The sequence below is a fragment of the Ursus americanus genome, chromosome 8 (genome assembly GCF_024610735.1).
Source record: "Ursus americanus isolate L20-20 chromosome 8, mUrsAme1.1.p, whole genome shotgun sequence".
Taxonomy (NCBI): Eukaryota; Metazoa; Chordata; class Mammalia; order Carnivora; family Ursidae; genus Ursus; species Ursus americanus.
Window position 1 is genome coordinate 4,754,111 of NC_142134.1, and position 15,090 is coordinate 4,769,200.

The window sequence follows — 15,090 nt, forward strand, 5'->3', positions numbered from 1 at the left end:
TATCCGTCCTGTTCTCTTCTCCCTTCTACCCACTCCTCCCACACCCTTTCTTTTACTGCTTTTAAAATTTTTTTCCTTTGTCTTTATCTATTTTCCAACCTCCTCCATGTCTTTTACTTTTCAACTGAAAATGCTCAAATTTGATCTTTCCTGGGGATCCAGTTGTGCAAGTAACTCAGGGGAAAAGGAGATCTCTTTTCCAGCCCTCTCATTTCAGTGAGGAGGTGCACAGAGCTCTGGGGAAGCCCCACTTTGAAGGGAGACATCAGTGAATTCAGAAGAAGAGACCTGCGAACTGGAAGGAAGATGAATCCAGTAAGAGTTACTGAGACCGATGAAATTTGCTGATTCCACTCTCCATACCCTGCATAGTCCCAAAACATGAGCCATGCCTGAGGTTTTTAACTTAAATGGTAGATTCATTTGATCTGTGATAGATGAGGTTTCAATATTAGATCACTAACATTTGGAAAGTTAACATGAAAGACCATTTGGTGAGAACTTCTATCACTTTGTTGTGCTATTGATAAAAATAGTCCTATTAAAAATGTAGTTGGGTTTTAAAACATTACAAATGTTTGGCAATATACATTTACCAGACTGAACAGGAGACCTAAGTAAAAATCCTACCCCGGGTTTCAAATCATAGTGCCAAAGTAAAGTTGTTTTATCTGGCCTGCTAAATACTTCTCAGAGGAAATTTGGCAAACTCTGGTTTTATGTAACATAACCTAGCATAATGACCATGCATTATTGTTAGCCACACGTGTACTACGTCAATGTGCAAGTAAGCCTGAACAAGTAAAGTGAAATAAGTTCGCTTAAATAGAGAGACGGGTGCACTCCATCATACCTTGCAGGCATTTCAAAACGTAGAATGTCTTGAACAACAGCGAGCATGTATTTATTCATTTCTTTGGGAAGCTCCCCAATAGAGAGCAGAATGTTTTTTACTTCCATGTAGGACGGATTATTATTTAAAATGACAGTGGCTGCAGTAGTGCGTACAGTCTTCTCATGAACTTTACGATTCTGGTGGTATATCCTGCTCAAAGTCTTCTTCACCTGTTCAGAGATGTTGAAACTTAGTGCACATCCAGATTTGTTAAGTTGATATTGTGATAGGAATAGTTACTGCTCTTAAAAATATGCATGTGCTCTTACTCTTCCCGGGGCTCTTTGCAATTAGAATGGTGCCATAGTTCTAGCCAATGGATCACGAACAGAATTGCTGCGGGTGACTTCTGGACTGAGACAGTGAAGAGCTAGTGTGCCTTCTCCCTCTCTTTTTACTACCTCTGTAGTAAACTTAGGGCCACATTTTCCCTTCATTAGGCATGGTGCGAATGAGAAGCATGCTTCTGATAAGCTGAGATTTTGAAGCTCATTTGTTCTTGCAGCATATCATGGTGTTACCTAACTAATACAGATTTCTAAAGATACTACTGGGGAGTGATTGCTGTATTAACTGGTATTTCCTTACAATGAAGTCCCTCACAATCTTTCCTTATCCTTTTAAAAAAATTAATAAACTTCATTTTTTAGGGCACTTTTAGGTTCATAGCAAAACTGAGCTGGAATTTCAGAAAGTTCCTAGACACCCCATGCTTCCAGTCTCCCCCCTGCCCAACACACATGTAACCGCCCCCCCCCCCATCAGCATCCTGCACCACAGCGGTACATTTGTTACATCTGACAAACCAATATTGACACACCATTGTCACCCAAAGTCCGCAAATTACATTAGGGAACTCTTTTCTTAACAAAAGATTAACACCAAAGAAAATCTGCCCAAATAATGGCATTCTGTGGCAAAAAAAAGTAATGGCAACAAATAATTTTGTTGGTTACTAGCATTGCCTAACAATATGCGGTATAAGGGGGGAGGTTCTGTACTAGGCATTTATAAACAGTTCTTTCAATTCCATTTCTCTCTGCTTTTTTCAATCTTCCCCAAATGTTGGCCTTATTCTCAAGTAAGTATAGAGGAGTCAATAACTCACCTGAGCACAAACAACTGGGAAAAAATAGCCGGAACTTATGGGTAGGTCTCTGTCTCAAAAGCCCATGACCCTGGCCACCGTGCTTTGCAGCCTACCAACTTTGACACAAAAGTAGCGGGAAGGTGCTCAGCTGCAAACTAGAAGGATCATTCTCAGCAGGCAGCTTATCTTGAGGTTTAAAACCTTTTCTGTTCTAACAAAAGTTTAATTTAGATGGTTTCCTGAAAATGCAGCTATAGGGACCAACACAGTAATTCGTAAGCCAGGATATTTCGGTGAAACATTTAATAGCATCTTAAAACTTATGGAAGTAAAGGTATTTCTGGAAAGAATTTTTTTCTTAAAATAAGAGGATGCACTTCAATATTTATGCTTCAGGATACAGGACATTATCTATTCAAAATGTGAGGCTGCTTCAGAATAGCCTTAAATTCAATTTAAGAGTTATTTCTAAACAGGAAAGAGAGATCATTAGTTTGGGGGAAAAAAGAGGCCGACATCAGAGAACTTTGCATTTGACTCAAGTTTAGACATGCTTCTTTTCCTTCTGCGAATGTTGCAAATACTCTTGGGGAATTTACCTCATCAGTTATGAAACGGACATCGTATCTCTGGAGCGCGGTGGTGGCAAGGTGGCTGACGGGCCCTTCCCCTGCCTCTGCGTACTTCAGAAGGAGTGGGATGCCTTCCGGAAGCAGCGCATTCTTCAGAGCCAGGAGGTACATCATGGTGTCCTCTTTTTTCTCTGCTCGTTCAAGTCCTCCCAGGATTAACTTCTTGGCTTCTACCACTGCCTAAAAAAAATCACGTACTACCTCAGGCATATGGATAATCATACATTAAATAAGGCTTGGACAAGACTGGCTTCACTCTTGGGTCCAAGAAAACAACCCAAAGTTTTAGAAACTTTTGCACTGGTTGCCTGACTGAGACATACAATGAAAATGAACAAGTATACTAATAAAGGTGGTGTGTTTTTTAAAAAATGCATACATTAACATATTCTTAAAAAGCAATGAGCATAATTAATAATAGATATATTTACTTTTGAACACATTCTGAATGTATAAAACCTTCTTAAAAATTCCCTTGTGATTGATTATTCATAAAACTGCCCGTCCATTGAATTTGTAGTGCAACAATTAGACGGCAACTAAGTGACGCCACACACTTTTTCTTAAGTAACGGTTGGTGAAAGTACTTAGAACTTGACCATAAGGTCTTGTTCTAAATGTTTAAAAAGTGCTTGTTTCCACTTGAAGCCAAATTTGATTAATGCTGCCATGCAGTTCAAAAAATCTTTCTTGAATACCTTCTATGTGGCCAATACTTTGTTAGGTACTTTAACTTAACTTTAACTTAACTATGTTCTTTAAAAAAGGCCCCTTTTTCCGGCCTAGAAAAAAAAAGAATTGAGTATAAGGTAGTAGTTTAATGGAAAAGCAAGCTACAAATAGGGACGTCTAGATTCTGGTCTTTGCCACTACGTATGTTTTAGAGGCTTCAGATTCATCTTTAACGATCCCTAAGGTCTAATTCATCTATAGGATTTGCAAATTCTGAAATTAGGCAGCAGGTACACAGACACACACACAGACACACACAGACACACACACACACACACACACAGTAGGGGAGAGAAAGAGAGGGAGATAGGGGGTGAGAGAAGATATAAAGGGTCCCCAAATAGAAGGAAAGGTACTAAATCTCATTTATAATCAGAAAAATGTTATTTTTCAACTATCAGATTGATTAAAAGATTCAGAAGTTTGATAACATACTTTCCTATTGAGGCTATGGGGAAATAGGGATTCTCATGCATTATTGGGGAAAGCATAACACGATACAATTCCTAAGGAAGGTAATTTGGCAAAAGCTAAGATATCTGCATTTTGTTCCAGCAACCCCAGCCCTGAGGCTACATCTCCAACAATAAGAAAAAATATGCCTATGATCATTCATCTCAGCATGATATATAATAGCAAAATAGTAGAAACCATCTCATGACCATGTGCAGCAGACTCTGAATACACTGGTCCATAGACATAGTGGAGTACTAGGCAGTTATGAAAAGGAGTGAGGAAGATCTCTGAGAACCAGTATGGGGTGATTTCCAAGGTATATTGTTAAGTGGAAAAAATAAGCTACAAAAGAGTATACATAGAATACTGTATTTTGTGAAAGAAAAAATGTGTGTACATCTGCTTACTGTTGCAAAAAGAAACACAGGAAGGAGAAACCAAAAACTAATGAAAACGGGTACATGGAGGAGGAGGCAGGTAAGAATGGGTGGAAGGGCTAGGAAGGGGAACGGGACCACTTTGAGAATGCTTTTAAAATGTAGTTTTGACTTTTGGACCATGTTAATATTTCACATATGCAAGAAATAAAATTAAATCAATAAGGATGGAAGATTGCCAGAACTGAATTCAAACAGAAACAAACAAACATAAGTGCGTATCAAACTGCTAACATAATCAAACAGAAGAGAATAGAAAGACTTGATGCAAGAGACTTCCGAATATAGAACTCTGTACACAACTATAGACTATATTCTAAAAACAAGAACTGCGATGAAGTCTTAAACTTTACTTAGTCTGACTTTTGTAGCATCACTGGTGTAGCAATTCCCAAACTATTTTGTGTGTGCTTTAGGATTGACCACATGAATCAGCATATGCACGCTCTTGAACACCAAAGTTCTCACTGCAGGAGAAGGAAGATAAACGAATGGAATGGAAGCAGAGAAAGAAGCTTGTTGCATCGGACTGGAATTAGAGATAGCAGTATGAACTCACCGTATAGTAAGTATAGATGTATGTATTTTGTCCATTGTAAGGGCCTAGATGCAATAGTATTCACGTAATAAGAAGTAAAAGCATTTAGGGGTAAAATGCCAGATGTCTGCAACCCACTCTCACACAGTTCAATCAAAATACAAATAAAATGAGATAAAACAGAATGAGATAACGGAAATATGCAAGATGTTAAAAATTGGCAAATCTAGGTGAAGGATACCCAGATGCACATGGAATTATGCAATTCTTGCAACTTTTCTGTAGATTTGAATTTTTTCAAATACAAATTTGGGGAAAAATGAAATTAGGATGCAAGGAGGTCAAAATGTAACAAAAAACTAAGAAGAAAAAGAAATATGGGGCTTTGTACTCAGTGAGTAAACTTGGCTAGCTGCCGATCCGACTGCTACGGGGTAGGCGAGAGCTTTCACGCTAGTAAATGCTGAAAACTTCAGCACTCGATAGGATGGCAGGTACCTTTTGGGCAGTCGAAGTATTGTATGCCCAGGATATACCCTAAATTTTTGCTGAGAATACATCATTTTCTTTCTATTCATATGTCTTCGATTTAGGCTACAGGTAGATGAATATTCCACAGCAGAAAGTTGAACACAAATGTGAACATTTACAACAATCCATCTGGTGGCTAATAATCTTCAAAGATGCATTTTTTAAAAAGTTCCCCCAAAACATTAACAAAATTGAATGACAGTGATAGGGGATAGTCTTAAGCACCTGCAAGTTAACTTTAAAGATGTGATGAGAATTTGGCTATCCAGTTTTCAGCAAAACTTTACATTTAATCCTTTGTTCAGTTTCCTTCTCATGTGCATTCTACTCTCTCCCAAGTTTGCAGCCACCCTGTTCCTGGCCCTAACCCTGGGCTGCAGGTGGCTATGGCCATCTGTCTTTTGGACAACTCAACTTGGTGGCCCAGAGGATTTCAACTTAACATGGCCAAAACAAATTCATAGCTCTACCCACCTCCCAAACCCAAATTAGATTCTATAAACCGTGCTTAAGTGCTTGACATCACCACACCTAGTATCCTACCCTGGAATCCTACCAGTCTTTCACACTCCCCACATCCCATCAGTCACTGAGTACTATTAACTCTACCTCCTAAATGACTCTTGAATCTGTCTCCTTCTCTCACCCCACTGCCTCTATGTTAATTCAGACCTTTATTAATTCTTGTCTGGTTGTTGCAAATATTTCCAATCAGATCTTGCAGGCTCTAATCCAGTCAACAGCCAGTCCCTACACTCTGCTTCTTTCTAAACAACAACAACAAAAAATCTGAGTATCTCATTCATCTGCCTAAAAATGCACTGTTCTCCCTTCTTTCTATGGAGTGATGGCCAGACTCTTTAGCTTCTCATTAATAAAGATCCAACTTCTTTTTTCTCTTCCCTTCTTTCCTGTAGCTCCACTCTCACCCGTCTGCCCCACAAATACGAATGCTTTGTGCTCCAGCTCCACAGAATTTCTCACTGTTCTCAGGCATACCAGACGCATTTTGACTTCAGGCCTTTCATGCATTGCTGTATTTCTCCTAGAATGTCCTTCATTCCATACTTTCATCTCTTCACCCAAATAGCTCTTCTAGACAAAGTTCAAATATTACTATTTTGGTGAAACCTTCCCCAGCACCCCCTAACAGAATAGTTTGCTGTTTGCTATATAGTCTGTATTCTTGAAGCCCTTTGTTTGTATTTCGATATTATTTTTTGTTTGTATTTGATAAATAGACTGGGAGTTCTTTGAGGACGGCAGAATATGTTTTGCATCTTTATATTAAGGGATTAACATCACACCTAACACAGAGTAGATGCTCTTTAAATTCTGCTGAATGGATGTTTTCATATATGAGTGCTGTCTTTAGCTAAGATATTTGATACATAATCACTGAAGTAAATCAGCTATTCAAATAATTATGAAATTGAAAAAAATGTACGAAGTCCTAGAAGTCAACTACCTTGATGTCATAGTAGTAATACAAATTTGATCTCTGCCAGAACTCACTAGGCTGATGTTCAAACATTTTCAACGCTGTTTCTTTTTTTAGTAATCTTTTTCATACTTAGTTTACATTCTAGTTATGGGTTGCCTCTTTTGACACTATTTCAAGAATGTTCTCCCTATTATTTTTAAGAGCAAGCACTCAGCAAGCAAAATAATATAGCGATGTCTTTTTTGAGAGAGAAGAAAAATGCTGACTAGAAGCTGGATGTATTATAAATGTGGACCAAAAAAAGACTTTTTATATATTCAGCTTCTTTAATCTATTTGCATTATAGAAAGATAGGCTGTGTTGGATATTAATCCATTTGGATTTTCTATATCTAGTTAAGCTCACAAAGTGAGGTTTCTGGTTTTTTATGAGAAAGATGTGAAAATTAATAGTCCACTCAGACAAATGGAGAAGCTTTGAGCAAATAAATTAAAAAGAAAATGTAAAGTTCTAGGTAATTAGAAGTAACTAAATTCTCTCCATCAAAACTCAAAACTGCAAACCACACTTATTATAAAGCTTTCCTCAGGGCACCTCAGTCGGTTAAGCATTGGTTTCTGCTCAGGTTGTGATCTCAGGGTTGTGAGATCAAGCCCTCTGTAGGGCTCCATGCTCAGCACAGAGTCTGTTTGGGATTCTCTCCCCCTCTTCCTTTGCCATTCCCACTCGTACTCTCTTTCACTCCCTGTCTCTCTCTAAAATAAATAAATAAATCTTTAAAAAAAATAGTTCTCCTCTAGGAGACAGCCCTAGAGTCTAATATTTTCCTAAGAAAAAGAACTATACCATACATGCCATTGAAAGCCACATATGTAGTGGGCATTCAATAAATATATAATGGTGAGGGATTAATAGACTATTCACACTCTTTAGCAAGTATCTGTTAAACATTATCATGCATCGGCTATTATTTTAAGCAATTGTTGTTAACAAGACAAAGATTCATTTCTGCATGGATCTTACCTTTCAGTGGGAGAGAGAAATAAGCAATAATTGTCATGAATAACTGAATTATAAAGTATGTTAGGTGACAATAATTGCTATGAAATAGGGAAAGTGGAGTAGGCTAAGGGAAATCAGGAGTGCCAGTGATAGGCAGCTCAGTGAGTATGACATAGAATGATTTGGAACTATATAATACATGAGATTGGATTTGCACTTACTTTGAGTTTGCAGCCTTCATTCTGACACAGCTTCCTGACGAGGGCCCCAATGATGATCATAACAGTTTCTCTGATGTCATTGCTCCCAAAGGAACCTTTGAACTTACTCTATTAGCCAAACAGAGATAAAATAGGTTATCAAAACATTTAAACATTTCCAAGGGACATTTTTAGAAATGTTTTTTAAGACGCTACGTAATCTATGTCTAAGGAAAATGTTCTTATGTTCTTATATAGCAAATTGAAAATTTTGATTTGCGGATACTTACAAATTCACTTTCTAACTTCGAATTGAAGAATTAATAGAATCTCTCCTCTCCAGGTCTTCTTTACATGGGTCTATGAACTCCTGAGGGGTTTATGGGTTGGGTTCACTGGGTCAGTGAACCAAAAAAAGTCTGTAAATTTTGCATATGGGTGAAGAGGAGATTCTTTGCTTTTATCAGGTCCTCAAATGGTCCCATTTTCCAAAAAGATTATAAATTATTCCACTAGATCATAAGTGGATAAGTGCACATTTTGTTTTTGAATCTTGGATCCAAGAGAAGTCTAGCGTTTGTTTCCAACATAATTTTTTTTAATATTGGAGGAATTGTATCTCTTCAACGTATTGTATATTAAATGCCATGAAGACTTTTGAAGTCAAAAGAAAACCTTTAAAACCAATTTTTGAAGCATAACCAAAATTCATCTCCTCTGAAATTTTGTTCTATATCATATCATATGGTAGGTGAATATAATCTTTAAATTTCCTTACAATGCAGCTTATGTTATCTTAGAGGAATTGTAAAGAAGACACTGTGTGAAACAGTTTACTATAGTTAATGGATTAATGGATAGAAAATAATCCAATTACTGCCTGGATTCTTAATGAACTTTCTAGTAGCTGAGAGACTTTATTTTCCCAGTGTTCATTTGACTTACAATGAGGGCTCTCAGGAGTTCTTCATCGGGATGGGAGGCAAATCCACAGGCATAGAGAAACCTCTCCTGGAGGATAATGCTACTGTCACTTTTGAAATCCAAAAAGTCCAAAATGGCGTCTAATGAGTCTGAAGTCTGAGCAGAGGTGACAGCATCCACCAGTTGAGGTCTACAAAAAAGGGAGAGTCATGGATATCAATGTTTAGTGGACTTAAGGAATTATTTAAATCTCTACCATTCACAGACTTTCCATTGATTAGAGTTTCCTAAAGAAGTGAAATTTTTTTATATAAACAAACACAAAATAATAACTTCCTCAAAAAGATCCCCCTATTTTATTTTAAACCTCTCCTTCAATACCTCTTTCTCTAATTCAATGTATACTCAGAATATACAAACTAATTTTATTGTAATAGCCTAAGGCCAAACATAATTTGGAAATTTATATGTCAAAATTATACATGCAAAATTATAAATTAGGTTCAAATTCTTTTCTCCATGAGTGATACATTAGAGTTATGGTCTCAAATACTGATTCTCTTTTGTCTAATTAGCTTTGCAAATGTACACATTTCTCAAATGCCTAATTTAACTCAGCTGGTATTATTTAAAGAAAAGATGGGAAATCCTTTTAACTTTAATATATATCTGAGGGAGAAGATGTTGTTCATTTCTTCTAAAAATAAAAATTACCATGGTATAGTTACCATGTTCATGTTCAATGTTCAACCATAATGGCTATGTGGACCGAGAACTCCTATAGGCAAGTTCTAATTATGTACACCGGTCATCAGGAATCCGGTTGAGTCTGGGATGGTAAAATTTCTGAAACTAGTTGTCATACTAATGAATATGGACATTATGTATGTAAGTTTATTTCACATCATATGAACACACCATACATGTGTTTAGTGCTTTGTACTTCAAAAAAAGGACACGCTTGCACTCTATCATTTTGTTCCTAACAAAAACCCAGTAGTGAATGACGCAGAGACCGAAAGAGAGTACTTAGTAGGTGCCTATTACGCAAGTACTGCACCAGAAATTTTAGGTGTGCAACTTCTCTTTTGCTTTCATTTCTTTGTAAGATGAGGCCAAAAATAGTAGTTACCTTAGAATTGTTGGGAGGATTAGATTACATAATCTATGTAGAGCACTTAGAACACTCAATAAATATATGCTGTTATTAATACAATTCCTTTATTTAATCCATGAAACACCTCTGTCAGTTTAATTCCCCCTTACATATGAGGAAACAGACTCAGAGATGTTCAAGGCCCCATAGCTGTTAAGTGTAGCTGGGTTTGGAGCTCAGGTTTTTCTGACTCTGGTATCCATGCTCTCTTAAATACATTGGTGTTTCCCAAAGTGTTATTTTCCATGTGATTCTAGTCCTACAAAATGCTGTAAGGAAAGTGATCTTCAAGATTATTTAAGTTTAGAAAATGTTTAAGGAAACATATATAATAATTTACAATCGAAGATGTTGAAAATTTCTGCAGCCAAGAAAACTATTCAATTTGGTTTCGCCCAGCATTTTTCCAACTCAGTTGCTCACAGAATTCTTTCCTCTTGGCATACTTGTTAATATTCTGCAAATTACAGGATACAAACATGGACACTTTGGGAAATGTTACATTCCACCACCCTGTCTTCCACTATGCTACAATAACTAGAAGGAATTATTCTCCATATTTTAGAGATGTTGAAAGTGAGGCTTGGAGAGGCTAAACATAAACAATTTGCTCAAAGGTTATACAGTGTTGGAGGTCAAAATTAAAAACCAGGACTTCCAGGGATGCCTGGGTGGCTCAGTCAGTTCGGTGTTGACTCTTGATTTCAGCTCAGGTCATGATCTCAGGGTCCTGCAAAGGAGCCCGGTGTGGAGCTCCCTGCCCAGTGGGGAGTCTGCTTGAGAATCTCTCCCTCTGCCCCTCTCCCTGCTCACTCTCTCCCTCTCTCAAATAAATCAATCTTTAAAAAAAACTAGGTCTTCTGATTTTAGTTCATCCTAGTATCCCTTCCATTACACTATGCTACATGGGGTTACATATTATATGGTACAATATTATGTAAATACAAGTATCCTCTGATTTTCCAAAGTTTGTGTTAGGCTACTTTGCTTTTACAAAAGCCCTACATTAGTACCTGTTTTTGGTAACCAAAAGAAATCTGAAGAGGATTTCCGCTTTTACCGAAAAAAAAAAAAAAGGTTAAAAGCAAAATAGCATTCAACATGTTTTGCAGCAGGCCCGTTATGGAGGCAGTGCGCATCCTGAGCAGCGAGTGTGGCCCCACCAAGCCCCTTCCCAGAGAACTACATTCAGCATCTCAGCGTCAGGCCACCATAGCTTAGAACTGTGTCTATGAGTGTCTGGGCTTTATCTCAATTTATTTCGTGTATCCATTTGCAACATGTGTCCTAAAGTATCAGAAAAACCTAAGAGAGGTTATTTTTTTTTTGGTCTGGAAATCCTCAAAAATTTTCCATGTAAATTAATGGTAATTCTTTGCTTTACACCATTTAGGGTGACAAAAGGTTTCATATGAAGGCTCTACTTCGGGGTGGCAGAAGAAACCTGTAATCTGATTTAGAAACTACATCAAGAAATTATCCAAATAATTGCTACCTTAAGGTTTTTAGGATACAAATAAGGTTAGAATTTAATTCAATCTCCATTCTAAACTAATAGCCAATTTTTAAACTTTTCTTGTCAGTATCTTTGCCTTTCCTATAAAGACAAATCACCCTACAAATATATTTTAAAGTTCTATAATTAAAACAGGAGTCGGAGAATCTCTGATTTTGTGTACCTTTCAATTTCTGGTTTAAATATTTAATTTTTGAAGAAAGCAACCAACTCTGGTTAGTCATATGGAATTCCTATCAATTTTTAAAATGTCCTCAAGGCAAGTAAATAACAAATATAATCAAGAATAAAGAGACTTCTTGAAAAAAAAGCTCAATTTCCTTCTTGGAGAATTGAGTCCTTTGAACTCAGTGACTACAGCTACTGGTACTGTGGGTATGTGTATGTGGGTGTGTGTGTAAGTTGGCCAATTTCCATTTTTGATTATGGTAATGGCTAGTTTTGACTGTCAAATTAATTGAGCTATTTTCTGTATCATTAGGGTAATTATCATTAGGGTTATATAAACAAAAACCACTTGTATTTACAAAGTAAATCTGAGAATTAAGTTAATTCTATTATGCATGTCAATGAATCACACTTTCAGCAAACATTCAAATGCACAGATTTCTTTTTTCTAGATTCTTTTGACTATTTACCTTAGTTATCAATTTTCTATATAAAAAATGGCTTTGATGGGTATGATCACTGGATCTTTAATAAAATCACATTTTTCAGTTGAAAAGTCATACTTTTTTTGTTTTTATAATCAACTCTGGAGTCTTTGCAAATGTAAATTAATAGGTCCAAACACAGGAAGGCAGCACATGCATCATGGTGTCAAGATGAAGCTCTGCCCTCCCTTATGTATGTACCAATTTAGACTTGATTTAAACTCAGAAACACTCCAAAAATGTCCATTCTGAGTCACTGCTAAAACCTTGTTTTAGTACATTTCTGGTCAAGTAATTGTTAAGTTACTGTATCATGGCATAACTCTTTGATGAAAATGCATAAACAACGCAGTAATTGATTTGGAAGTTGGGCAGTTGGTTAAAGGGTCTTTCTTGCTAATAAGAAACCAATAACCCAGAAATGCTTCTCTACAGACAGCCCTGCACCAGATTCGGGAACTTACAACACTTCCTTGCTTTCAGCCTTGAGGATTTGGAGGATCTCTTCCCTTTTTGCAGTCCGGAGGCGCTGAATGAAGGCCAGGAAGCTTCTGACAGCCTCAGCCTTGGAGAGGTTGTCAGGCTGCAGGTGTTTTCTGGTTGACTGCCAGTGCTCTGCGAGCTGCAAAGAAACACGGCAGCAGGCTCACACTCCATTCGGGATTCTGGACAGCCGCACTGTCAAGGGAAGTTCTCCCCAGAAAGAAATCTTGCCTTGTAACTGACAAGCAAGAGAAGCTTTTTGTATCTTACCGTCCATATCCCTGATTGCCACATGCCCCTCTCACACTCCTGTGACTCTCAGAGACAAACATAAAGGCCTGCTCACTCTGTTTGCAATTCCTCTGCGAGAGGACCATTTTGGTCTGTTAGTACTTAGCTTCAGAGAACCGAGGCTTCTGGACCTATAAGGTCATTTTCGTTACACCAAGGGAATTATACCTAAGCCAGGCTTTGACGATCATCCCGCAACTGTGCAGAATTTCTGATAACAGCTGGAGGTGTTGGAATAATAAACTGCTGAATAATTGTGTCAGGTTTCTTATGTACTGCGACCTCACTGAAAATCAGTCTTCGAAATAACTTGAGCTCCCTAGTGTATCTCTTTATTGTTTCTATGAAATGTCATGTTTAGCTATCCTGAGGCCTGAACTGTTCATTACTTACATGTTTTTTTTAAAGATTTTATTTATTTATTTGACAGAGACAGACAGCCAGCGAGAGAGGGAACACAAGCAGGGGGAGTGGGAGAGGAAGAAGCAGGCTCATAGCGGAGGAGCCTGATGTGGGGCTTGATCCCAGAACTCCGGGATCACGCCCTGAGCCGAAGGCAGACGCTTAACGACTGAGCCACCCAGGCGCCCCCATTACTTACATGTTAAGTAGAGTAGTATTAGATAAAGGTAATTCTCATACTGTTGTTATTCTATTATGATTTTAACAATAGTAAATAATTCTAATTAGGGACATATTCTGGCTTTGAAATATGCTAAATAACTGATTTTTCATAGTTTACCACTTTTCCCCTCGTTGTAAATAATGTCTTTAATCCCATTAGTGACTTTCAGCTCTCTAATTCTGGGGCAATCAGGATGCTACCAATATTTAAATTAATCACTCCTTCTAATAAGCAATAGACACATATTTTCTCTTTTTCAAATCCTTTTTGGTTATCTAATCTTAAGAGGATATTCCAAAGCAAAATTCCAGCTATTCTTAGCTTAAGATCTACTGGGTCATTTCTGAGGGCAGAGAGCACACCAGTGTCAATTCAGATTTTTTTTTCTTTAAAGGTTGCAACGGTGACAGTGTATTGAAATTGTGAAAGCAATTCCTCAAAGACATAAACCCTTCTTACAATAATGAAGAAGTAATTATCAAAAATCTAAAATGGCTTATAATTTTTAATAACCAGCAGGGAGAGAAATTAATAGTTCATAGCATTAAAAAAGATGATTGGTTTCATCAGTCACTTCCCTAAACAATTTCCACCTTCATATGACACATTTGAAAATTACACTGGAACATTATGATATATGGAAGAAAAACAAATAAAAAATAGGATTTGACCCAATGATAGGTATTAAGGAGGGCAGGTATCGCCTGGAGTACTGGGTGTTATATGCAAACAATGAATCATGGAATACTACGTCAAAAACTAATGAAATACTGTATGGTGACCAACATAGTAAAATTAAAAGAAATATTTCAAATAAAGATGTAAAAAAAAATACGATTTGAGAAAGACGATTCTCTCTTTTTGTTTTTCCCCTAGTTCAATTTTGGTAAATTTGAGAAATTAGCAAGCAGGCATAATTTAAGCAAATTATGATATTAGTTCTTGATAATTCTACTTCTCTGAACACCAATAATATCCAAGGGAATGGCATTTTCTGGTAGCTACCAACAGAGCATGAAGCAAGGGTTTGCTCTCCTGACAAAAGGCTAAGTATTAGGAAATGCTAGACCCGAAGGTCCTATCAACGGCCATTAACACAACTGATTCATGCGATAAATGAAAGCTCTCTTTGTTGGACTTAAAATGTTATGATGATCTACAGTTTGCCTTGGAGATGTGCTATCTCATTTCTGTCTGTAATTGTAGGGGAGTTGGGGCATGGTAAAGAAGTGTTTCCTAACTTAGCAGAGAACTTGGTATCATTTTTTAGTCCTCACAGCAATACTCAGAACACTGACCTCAGTAAAATATTTCACCTGAGGACTTACTGCTACTCAGTGGTAGAACTTTCAGGATTCAGATCCCTGTCCATGCTCGTGACACTACATGCTTTCCCCAAACTTCATTAGGCCCTTTATCCCCCACTGCATTCTAGGTATTACTATTCAGAAGCAGCCCTTAAGCCATAACATTTTTAATTTGAAA

The 15,090-nt window shown here is 37.3% G+C and overlaps 1 protein-coding gene across 1 annotated transcript in view; it reads right to left on the reverse strand.

Annotated features, from left to right (window-relative positions):
- The window catches only part of MTTP (microsomal triglyceride transfer protein), a 45,101-nt gene that overhangs the window by 13,165 nt on the left and 16,846 nt on the right, over positions 1-15,090 (reverse strand). The window contains exons 8-12 of the mRNA XM_045792397.2: positions 12,671-12,828; positions 8,903-9,071; positions 7,979-8,086; positions 2,585-2,797; positions 854-1,065 (exon numbers count right to left, since the gene is read on the reverse strand). Coding sequence (XP_045648353.1) covers positions 854-1,065; positions 2,585-2,797; positions 7,979-8,086; positions 8,903-9,071; positions 12,671-12,828 — 860 coding nt within the window. The remainder of the gene's footprint in view (positions 1-853; positions 1,066-2,584; positions 2,798-7,978; positions 8,087-8,902; positions 9,072-12,670; positions 12,829-15,090) is intronic.